At 34.6% G+C, this 11,888-nt stretch overlaps 1 protein-coding gene across 1 annotated transcript; it reads left to right on the top strand.

Moving 5' to 3' along the window:
* The first annotated feature begins 5,134 nt into the window (after window positions 1-5,134).
* LOC119631410 lies at window positions 5,135-7,093 on the top strand. The gene is made up of 3 exons (XM_038023582.1): window positions 5,135-5,607; window positions 5,774-6,325; window positions 6,394-7,093. Exons 1-3 carry the CDS (start codon window positions 5,445-5,447, stop codon window positions 6,981-6,983), a joined length of 1,305 nt encoding a protein of 434 aa, XP_037879510.1. The 5' UTR covers window positions 5,135-5,444; the 3' UTR covers window positions 6,984-7,093.
* The last annotated feature ends 4,795 nt before the right edge of the window (window positions 7,094-11,888 follow it).

Here is an 11,888-nt window from a genome sequence, read left to right as displayed (position 1 = left end):
GTGAAAGTAACTTTAATTTATTCGCGGAAACTTTTTTGCTTCTCTTTCTCAATTTGGGGAAGAGTGAAAAGCTGCTCTAATCCCGAGAGTAGCTCAGATTATGGAAGTCGTTGTAAACTTACGAAGATGAGAATTGTATAAAATTTGCATTTTACGATGCGCTTCAGTTTCATTTTATTTTCCCATGCATGGCGGACCATTCTTTGTTTAATTGCTTGGTTATCCTTATGCTAAATCTTACAAATTGTTGCTTTAGTTTTGTAGTTTTCCTTTGCTGCTTCTGAAGAAAAATTTCACTAAATTTCTTATTGCTTGTTGCTAGCGTTTTTATTATTTTGCTTATCCTAAGCCGTAGAAATGACCTTTGTATCGAGCGTATCTAAAGGTATTTTCATTCATTTTCTTGAATAATATTGAAATAGTTCCCAGTTTTTATTTATCTTGTTAAGCAGCAAGGAATAAAAAAGCTTTAGCGTTCAAAGATGGAATTCGAATAGAAGTTCACATGAAGCGCATGGTAGAGTTTACTTACTTCATACCTATGGTGAATTCAGTCGGTTGGTGAAGGCACTTACCGGTTGAGCGAACACCCACTAGGCTGCGGCCATCATCTCTCTTTCTCTTTTCGCTTATTTCTTGCTGACCGTGACCGTTACACGAATGAGGGACATTTCCTAATTGATTGGTCCATATCATAAAAAGAAGAGAAATCTTTAAATTAATTTAATAACATAATGGTTGACATTCTACTTAATTTAAAGAAGAACAAATTTCAGTAACGCAAACCTGTGCGACATATTGGATCTTGAATAGATTAAGTAATCAAAGAGAGCCTTAAAGGTGACATCCTTTTTTTTTTTTGATATTGGCATTTTATGATTTTGCGTCCTTTCCATCTCGGTCATCTAGACGATGAAGACGCTTATATTCTGCAACGTTTTTATGTCTCTTTGCTTACGATTATTTTATATCCCTACAAAACTTGTTTGGCGAGCGTATATTAAGTTTGTAAAGATGTATGTAACACGCAGGAGAACTTGAGATTGATTCGTTCTTCATTATACCGTCTAACTCAGAATCACTTCCTTCAACGATCGAGCATCCATCTGCCCTTCCGCTGTCCGTTCGGACTTTATATTTGACTATATTTGGTAGAACGTGTTTTTGCTTCTTCCTTCTTGTTGATTGTTTCGGGGTCTTAACTTCGTTGAGTTTACCATAATAGAATATGGAAATAGACCACTTCCATTTCATTGCTTGTGTAAGTCTTTGAAGCAGATAAACAACATATAAGAATGCTCGCGATCGCCAGACTTTCTTTCCTATGGGAAGTAAAGGTGGTCATAACGTTGCTGATTAAGCAAAGTGCAAACGCCATGTTGCATATTCATCTCTTTTTCATTAAAAGTGTTTTTTTTTTCGAAAACTTCAGTTTTAAGCGACCGGCTACGTTCCTCAAAGATTCCCAAAAGTAATCTTCTTACGAAGAGTAATCGTCTTTTTTTTTAGTTGGAAAGAAAATAATGCACATTTTTTCTAACCTCGGATTAAATTTTAAACGAATATAAGGTATGCAGCATTTTCTATTAGTTTTAGAAATTTCTTTGTGCGAAAACTAGGCTAAGCCAAGATGTTGCTTGACGCATTTATTTTCGAATGAGACGACTTTTATATTTTTTAAAATCAGTGAGATCAGAGGGTGAGCCCGATTTTAAAAGTACTTAATCGTACTGTAAATAAAGTAACTGTCTGAAGACTTATTCACATGACTGTGGGTACTTTGAAATCTAGTTCTGTGGGCTTATGCCCATTACACAGGCAAACCGGTTTATTTTGCTTTCGACGGAGTATCTTTGTAGATGTGTGCATCATATATGTAAAAGCATTTATATCGCAGTTCTACGTAAACCTTTCTTTCGTTTCACATAATACACTGCTTTATTTATGTTTATTGATATTTCAAATGCTTTTCCTTTTTTGGAATTTTTTTTTTAAATTTAAGCTTAAAAGAGTGGAAAATGTAAATAAAAAACTCATAATACTTAAGGCTTAAGCTACAGTTTTCTTTCAGTTCATATAATCATAACAACGAAAACACTAAGAGTCATAACTTATGTCCACACACACTATGTAGTGCATATTTAAGGTCAATTGGGTTAAATTTAAATAATTACACAGGACTTTGATTTTAAAGGCAAGACTACCGAAATTTGATCCTACGATTGACAGCACTTTTGATATTGACAAGATCAGCTGGACAACAGTCCAAAATGATTAACCGAACCGATTTACTGCATCAACTGCTACAAAAAAAAAAAAAAAAAACATAAATATATAAAACTTTTATAAACAATAAATTTTTTAAATGAACAAAATGGACATTTCACCTTGTAGTGTCTATAGTATACGCGTTTTGCAGCGAATTTCATTGGTAGAGATTCAAAATGGAAATATTTCCTCAAACTATGACTTCATATGATGTGTAGTGATCGTAACAATGTTTCCATTCAATTGCCATTCAATAAGCGTTCCTGTTATTAGTATAACAAATTCAATTTAAAAAAAAAAGGGAAATCTTGTGGTCTTTAAGTTGAATTCAAAAATAATTGATAGATAATTGATAATTGGACGGATGGACGAATAGACGGATGGATACCTTCCGTGTAATTCAATGAATTCGGGGAATCGTATAAGGAAAGAGGCCTCTATCTTAAATAATTTTCGATGTTGCTTACACCCGCATACTCTGAGCATATACACTAGACGTTACTTGTTGCAAGTGATGTAGGGTGTAAATATATTAAACATTGTAACCAGGCAAAGTTTTTTTTTGTTTATGTTCTTCATGCTTTGCGTGAAAAGAACATACGAATGATTTATAAACTTAAAGGGTGAATATCCAAGATTTGCTTCAATACGAATATAATTTTTATACTCGTTAGCGAAGATTGAGGAGTATATTCATTTTGCCATCAGGTTTGCAACGCTCACAAGGAAACTTTCAGAGATCTCATAAAGCATATGTATTTTTGATCGGCTTCGCAACAGGCATGTTTATCTGGCCGTCTGTCCGTCTGTCCGTCTGTGTAATGTGCGTTGTCAACACGATACTGGCTGCGAAAACAAAGCTATCGACTGTAAATTTGATCGAAGGACTCGCCTATGGTATCACGTAAACTGAGAATACCTTTGTTTTCCAAAACGAAAGGATATTTGATTTTTCACCCATTGCTTGCAAGCCACATCAGATAAATCTATAAAAATTTGAACGTATATTGCATAGACGAATACATCAAGTTTTTATTTCAGTCAGCCAAGTTTAGCCAACCAAGTGTAGCCAACCTACTAATCAAAACCCTTGTAAGGTGTATGCATTCTCGGCCAGTGCACAAATTTGAAATGCACCTAAATGCACCTCCGTCTGTTCGTCTGTCCATTTGTCTGTCTGCCTGCACAGCTGTATAGTATCTGTAAAAAAACAATATACCAAATTGAGAAAAACTGAAGATCATTTGTTAACTGAACATCATTTTCGAATTTGCAAAAGGGGCTTGAAAATAGCTCAAATGGAACAAAGGGTAGGCGCAAAAAAATGATATAAATTTTTAATTGTATCCCGCAACAATTTAGATATAAACGATAACGGTGCTGGGTGTAAAAGATTCGGTTAAAGGCGAATATAATTTTCTTGCTTGTTTCACTTGTGTTAGCTGAGGTATTTGTTTTTTTATGTTTAAGGCTTTAACCAAACAGATATCATTTAAAGTTAATACATGTGTGCATGTGTATGCATGTGCACTTCTTCTTCTTTTGTTTCGGTTTTCTTGTGTTTTTTTTGTTGAAATGCTTATGTACAAGCGCGTGTATATATAGGCACTTTTGCCAACAAAGTATATATTCGTTCGCATAATACTCTCGGCAATAATTTTGACCAAATACAGGTTTGAATTTATACGTTTGCATCTGAATGTTAATGCGTTAGTGCATGAAGGGAAATGTTAATAAACCGAAAATCTTTGCTACTATGTAACGACATACGTTGTATGTATGTATATGAAAATATGTATATATGCAAGGAAATGTAATACATAATATGTATCTATATATATATATATATATATACAGACATACATTAATCTTTCTTTTGGTGTGCGTAGCACACAACAAAACGCTCTCTTAGTTCTCTTCGGTTTGGGGATACATGCACTTTGAGTTATTCATATAAAAAATGTGCTCTCGTACAACAGTTAACTCTTGCGTTTAGTCGAGCCGGTTACCGTTTCCATCAGAGTGTGGGGCGATGGCTTGTACTCGGATTTTGGGGAAGTTGGGTTAAATACTTCAAGTATCAAATTGTTCTTAATTTAATATGCTTTTAGTTTTTTGTATCGCAACAGGCATTAAAATATATATATATATATATATATATGCCTTTGCTTGTGCAACTGAAAGCTCCTTTTGCTTTTCTTGGCCTCCATGTATTGTAGTTTAGCCGGTTTTCTGTATCACTTTGTTTTTTCTTTCTTGTTTTTTACTATTTGTATTTTGTCTTGCGTTTTGTTTGTCTGTTTTTGCATTTTCTTTTTCGCTCTACGTTGCCTTCGTAAATGAGTGCGAGTGTGTTCGTTATGTGTATCTGCATATATTCTCCGTGATTATAACCGCGTGGCTATGGGTGTGTAATCGTCAAAGTAATATTTAGAAGAGGAAGCGTCGGTCTGAAAAGGGGGTGTAGAGAATGAAGGAGGTGGAGTGCGTTGTTGTTTAACATGTTGTTGCTAGTGCTCTTGCTGTGCTGTGCTGTGCAGTGCTGTGCTGTGCTGTGCTGTGCTGTGCTGTGCACACATATTTCGTCTGGCTGACTTGTTTGGTTTGATTTGATTTGGTTTTCTATGCAATTCGCATGACTCAATGTTTACTTCATATACACTCTGTTCTCTATTTTACTCTGTTGTTTTGGAATCTGAGCACAATTTCGCTTTCTGGGTTTCTTGTCTGCATTTATATATATATGTATGTATATAGAAATGTGCATACAATATTTTTGTTGTATCGTTTGGTTTCGTTTCGTGCTTTATTTTTGCTTGTCTTTTTTTTTTTTCTTTTTTTTTTTTTAGTTTATTGCTTATTTTTCTTCCTTTGTATGTGAGAGTAATTCTTTATTTTTTTGCTGTGACGCTTTATGTATGTTGTTGAGTTTCTCTATTTTCCCCAATCATATGCTGCCTTTTCATTTGCACTTCGCATATTCTTGTAGCTTTTGCTTAGTTAGTTATTCGCCGATAATTGATGTCAAAGGACGCGTTGCAAGTAGCGGCTTACGGCGCGTATAATTAACAGGATAAAGCGCTTAACAATTAGATACAGGTAGATCTGATATAGGGCCTCGCTGATATGAGAGTTTTCATTCTAGAGGCTAGTAACAGTATCGTATTGTAGCCGCTATGCCAAAAGAGGATCCGTTCGTAAATCGGGCCCAATTATTAAAGGCTATAAAAAAATATCCTGAAATCTGGGACTCGAATAATAAACTGCACATGTGCCGTAGTGTAACAGCTCCCATGTGGAATGAAATAGCAGAGCAATTTGGCGGTCATGTGCCAACCGGTAAGTGTTTGCACTCTTCGTGTGTACACATTTTTCCATGTCGTTTACAACCTGCGCTCAGCTCAGTTCGTTTCTCTCATTTATTTTATCGACTCATTCTTGTTATTTCACTCGCTTCTTCTTCTTCTTCTTCTTCTTGTTTTTTTTTTTTTTTATCATACATTAGTAAAATTGCAGTCGATCTGGAGTCAAATGAAATATCATTATCATAATTTGGTGCATCGTCAGATTTTGCACAAAGAACGTTTTACCACAAAATGGGAACACTTCGAACCCATGTCATTTATGTACAATATAACAGTGGCCAAGATAGTAGGTACCAATAACAACCCGTCAGAAGTTAATGAGATTTCACCGAATGTACCCTCGCCGTTACCCTTGCCCCAATCGCAGGGTCGTGGCAGACCAAGTGGCAGCTTTACTTGGTTACAGTCTGTGGCTTCACAGTCCGAATTGAATGTTGAGGCTACACCTTACACAGCATTTACCGGTTTAGTACCACCGGCAGCTGTAACAGTTGAAACTGCCACTACACCGTCACGCAAGCCCGGTAGACCAGGTTCTCTGAACAATAGTATGCGCGGTCGTATTATTGATGCCATTAAAGCTAGACCAATACTATGGGCCGGCCGGCAAAAAGATCAAAACAATAAACAAGGACAAAATCGTACATCCGCCGTATGGAAAGAGGCAGCTATTGAATTGGGTCTCACACCAAGTACGTGTATATAAATACTTGATAACTCTTTGCAAAATTTTCATCAGTTAAAACATAAATATTTTAAGGTTTGGTTCAGACGCGTTGGTCTATTATTAAGCAACGTTATGTTGACGAATTACAAAAGGAACGTCACGCTTGTTACGCCCATGAAACGTTTTACTCTAATTGGGAACACTTTGAACGCATGTCTTTTATGCGCGATATACTCGCCAAAAAAGTCGACGAACGAGAGCAAACTCGTGAACATATACAGGAAATTGTCAGCGAAAAGCAACAATTACAAAATCAACAGCAACGACACCATCAACAACATCAACAACAACATCAAAATCATAGTGCACAACAAATACGTTATATACGCACAGCGGCAGGTAACAATATGCCAGCGTCTCTAATATTGCCATCCGGTGAACACCACCACCAACAACAGCCTGAACAGCATCAGCATGCACATCAATTGAGCATGTGCGATGAGAATGGTAGCGAACTGACAACTGCAGTGCACAGTGCCGCTGGCATTGTTGGCCTGTTGCCGGGCCAAGCAGTCGTAGCAACTAGTGCACGACGACGTGTCAAAAATGAATCTGACTTAGAATGGGATCCCTTTGAGATGATCCTACACGTTCAATCCAGCACAGAGGCAGCGAATAATTGAATTGATGTTTAAAACGTGACATGAATTTGGAAGACTGAACCATACATACATACATACATACATACATACATACAACCATACATATATATATACATAGATACATACAAAACTAAATAAATGCATAGATATATGCATACATATTTACGTACAAATATAAAATATATATATATATATATATATATATACAAATATATGTATGTACACATAAAATTAAAAAACAAAACCAAAACACTGAAATAATAAAGTAAAAAGGAAACAATCATCTTTTAATCGAAATTTACAACATATAAATATAGTAACAAATATGTTGGATGTTTATAAAAATGTGTGCATACATACAATTGTATATATATATGTATATATATATATATATATATATATATATATATATGTATATACATACATGCACATACGTTTAAATAGAAAAGCAAATGTGGCAGCTATGCCTTAGTTGTTTTTTTTTTTTTTTTTCTTCTTCGATTTTTCGTTTTATTCACAGATATACATAAATAAAGATACATTTAGTATCTAGTTGTCTGCTGCTGTAGCTGTGTTGTGGTCACGTATGTGCATATTATATGTCTATGCATGCATGTGTGTATGAATTTTTATAGCCTTAAAGTACTGATTGAGATTGAATATTTTAAAGAGAAAACTTACAATATTTTTTTTATTATTTTCATCTAGTTGTAGATTAGTTTCTCTGCTATTTTTTTTTTTTTTTGTTTTTTCTCTAATTTTTATCTTTAAGATACAAATTATTAACAATCTGTTTGTAAATGGAGAATCGATTCTCCACATCTCTCCATTGATGTATTTAAATATTGAAAAATGAATAAAAACTAATTTTAAAACTTAAAATTGTTCTTTCCTACGCTGAAATTCAATAAATTTTGGTGGGTTAGAGTTGACTTTTTAGCATAGATTCTGCAGTGATGGGCCAAGGTAACGCATTGGGTTGTGTCATATTCATCACATTTCTATACATATATTTAAATTATTCATATAAAAGTATGAAACGTCTGAACGGCACACGACACTGCAATGTTGTCCAATCTGATGAAGAGCCTCCTAACGCAAATATAAATCTATCCAAATGCTAATATCGAGTATTTATTTTCTATAATTTTTTTTCTTTTTTTTATATCTATACTCAGCAATCAATTGACTTTTAAAAATATATCCGAAGGGAAAAGGCCACATTATTGATTTGCCAAAATTTAAGAGACTGCTCTCGTGATTTTAACGGATACGGGGTTGGATCAATTGTAAACGCGTTCAGATTTTATATACGAAATAAACGAATTTAGGTATCTTTCAATGGAGAATGGCCTTTCTTAAATGTGAGAGTACATAGGTCGGCATACTGAGAAATCGAATGAGGTTACGATAAATGTTCTTGATCAAGTATGTATGTATATATTGAAAGAACTTTTTGCTTTCTATTCTATTAACACATCATCATAATGCGATATTTCTTTTAAAAGATAGTGTAAACGTTTTCTCATTGGATATCAATCGTATAGCAAGTAAAGTATTTGGTAAGTATAGATGTCATACGATTTCCCAAGTGAAACGCTTCGATTCTCTTGTCTAATTGAAATTAATGTTAATGTTTTCGTCGTCGCTGATCCCCCAATTACAGATACGCGTGAATATAACAAGTGCTAAAATTTTTAAGCAAACACATCCTACTAATAATTTCGATATACGATTACATAAGTATTACACTCAATAAACCAAAACAAAAAAAAACAAAAAAAAAAAAAAATTATGAAAGAAAACAGTGACAACATCAAAGTCGGATAACGTAGACTATTACATACCCTACACTACTTCGCCTGGTACAGTTGCTCGTTTATACTACTCCAAAAAGAAGGATAGACGGACAGACAGTTACAATTAAAGGTGAGTCAATGTTAAGCCCATTCTAGATGTTACATATAATACGAGAGTACTGACTTAATATAGCCTGTACCGCACGAGTGGTGTAGGGTGCAAAAAGTATGGTACATTTCTAAACAAATTTTAAGTTAAATACTGGATTCACTTCTACAATTTTACTGCACATTTTCCTACGGCTCTACCATATAATCATTTTATGATTTTAAAAAAGTCTTACTATCACTGTATGTATGCTACGCTTTATAGACATAAAATATATATATACTTACTAACATAAACGCGTTATTATTTAATTTTTCATTTTACGATCTATGCCTATGAATTAATATTGTGGCTACAATTTAGATAATCAAATAAATAATAACTAAAAACAAATAAGAACATTATAGTCGGGCAAAGTCGGTTATTGGATACCCTCTGCCTACTTCGCCTTGTGCAGATATTCACTCGTTTTGGCAATAATACATAAAAAAGCACACAGCATTTTCAAGGAAAGGCGTACTTTTTGAGAATGCAATAAAAATATCACGTGGCATGCGTGGAACGTCGCTTACGTAAACAATATTGCTCTTACATGCCTCTTGCCGCGAATTTTTGATCGTTACATTATATGTTTGTCCTGTTGGCACATTTCAAATTTGCTGACACTACGACTTTCTCTCTTTCTGTTCAAATTATCGCGAGGTTACGATATTATATTAATATAATAGAGCGAATTTTTGATTATTTGTTCAGAGTGGATAAAACAGACAGAGAGACAGAGAGAGGGAGAGACCGAGAGAGAGAGAGAGAGAGAGAGATCACTCTCGAAAGAAAAGAGATAAAGATCACTTAATGTGAGCAGCGATACGTTCGTACTCTGCAAATATTGAAAGAAAACGCTTTTGCACCGCAGCATAAAGTAGGAACGTTACTGATCTGGCGGATTTAATCTTATCCGTCTGCATCAATAAACCTCTACGAACAAGAGCATATTGTTGTGATCAACAATCTAGTTGCCGGCAGTATTGTCACGTGCTATTTAATTTTGCCCGAATCTACGCCAACGTTGAATACCTTTTGTGAGAAAAAAAGACATTCTAAAATTGATTGATTGATTGATTGATTGATCGAACTGAGAGGGAAGGTAATGTCGCTATTGGCAAATTAAAAAAAATTTTAATATTGATTTAATGTTGTAGCATTATCAATGCCCACTAATTAAAATAAGGAATGCGTGCAACAATTATTAGAATACGTTAAGAATGAAATCTTTTTATAGGTTCAATATTCGGTACTTCCATAGCGACAATTACACCCTTACATATTACAAGCTTCGTGTTCATACTTGCAATCACAATTTTATTTATAGATTATTTAACAGGAATTACACAAATTAAAATAACGAGTAGAGTCTGGGGAAACTTTTATCTCAGCTTTCCATGTTAGTGGACTACCCCTAGGGCTAATAATTGCATTTTCATTTAACGCGAATGCGAATCATTTCAGGAGAAGGCCTAAGTAGCACCACACCATGACCCAGTGTAATAGGAACTATTTTTCGATTTATGAGTGCATTGTGTTACGTGCTAAAAAGAACATCCACAAATATTGTTAAGACGTGCCAAGGATATATTCTTCTTGTCGCTCGCAGAGGGAGGGCATTCATTCTTTTAAAGACAACCTTTTCAATACTAACAACTTTAGTTTGTCTTTTAGCAGCGGCTAATAGTTATCTCTTAAAGTAATCATACAACAGAAGCAGTATGTCACGAGCTCCGAGCATACCCGTGGCTAAAAAAATATCAGTCAACATTATTCGATAATGCATCAGTTCATTGCAACACGAGAAACAAGAGCGTTTTCGAAAAAGTATAGCTCAAAGTTACACCGCCAACCCAAACCCCTCAGCACCGAACTGTCAGTTATCGTGGTTGCAGAGATTGCTCAACTGATAATTTTGAGATTTCGTAATCTCCGATTGGGATGGGTTTGTATTTGTTTACGTTCCCAGACAAGTGAGACAGATTTTCGTTATGATAAATAGTAACATTAATCGCTACCTTCCAGCCCTCAATCAGTGAATGTACAACGAATTTATCTGAAAACCTTCTATGTTTTCTTGTGATACCATCGCAAGGACATTTGTGAGATGAGAGTTCAAAGAGTGTATGAAATTTACAATGCAATCGCAGGCTTATAGACATTTTATATATCAAAATGCCAATGGATCTTCGATGCAAGAGTTGCGTTTCCATCAAGCTCCATGTATACGTATTATAGCTGCACATCTAATAATAATACAATTTTTTCATTAGGTTTGAATTAACAAATCCTGTTAGTTAATACAATCCTGTACTTACATTAATTGCGAAATTGTACTTGTTTATGCGATTTTCTTTGCGTTTGTTTGTTTTTCTTGAAAAACAATAACAACAAATAAGGGAAACTTTTAAAGAACTTTCAATACTGTTTATAATAAAATACGAATGACATCAGTATAATATATATGTATACACATATATATGTATATATATATATATATATATATATATATATATATGCGTGTGTGTGTACCCTTGTGTATGGATAATATGGGATGGGATAGTGTGGGTATGGTAAAAAACAGACGTAGTTCCATTACGGCATAAGTATAAATACATAACGCACACGTATGCGACTTTGTATATTTGTATGCATTCGTGCAAGCTATATACGAACGGTAGAGAGTAATTGCTTAAGCGAAAAACCAATATGAAAACCTGTTTTATCGCGTAACTTCTTTTTTCAATGAAGCGAACGGCGAAGGTGGAGTTACATACGGTACAACACGCTGGGTTTGATGGCAGCGAGGTGGCACGAGCGAGGTTAGTTAAGCCTTAGAAATGGTTTCTGCCTTGTGCTTTTCACCGTTTGGTGCTAAGTTGTTGTCACAATTTATGTGCTTTTTTTCTACATACATTATGATTTATTTACTCGGATCGCATATCATCTGTGCATAACAAATTTACTTAACATATA

Source organism: Glossina fuscipes, unplaced genomic scaffold (assembly GCF_014805625.2).
Source record: "Glossina fuscipes isolate IAEA_lab_2018 unplaced genomic scaffold, Yale_Gfus_2 1, whole genome shotgun sequence".
NCBI classification, from domain to species: domain Eukaryota; kingdom Metazoa; phylum Arthropoda; class Insecta; order Diptera; family Glossinidae; genus Glossina; species Glossina fuscipes.
Note: the sequence above shows the minus strand (reverse complement) of the source record. Positions and strands in the feature narration are given on the sequence as shown.

Coding starts and splice junctions, on each gene's coding strand:
- LOC119631410 (XM_038023582.1), top strand. CDS start 5,445: ATGCCAAAAGAGGATCCGTTCGTAAATCGGGCCCAATTATTAAAGGCT. Junction 5,608..5,773: donor TGGCGGTCATGTGCCAACCG/GTAAGTGTTTGC, acceptor ATCATACATTAG/TAAAATTGCAGTCGATCTGG. Junction 6,326..6,393: donor TGAATTGGGTCTCACACCAA/GTACGTGTATAT, acceptor AAATATTTTAAG/GTTTGGTTCAGACGCGTTGG.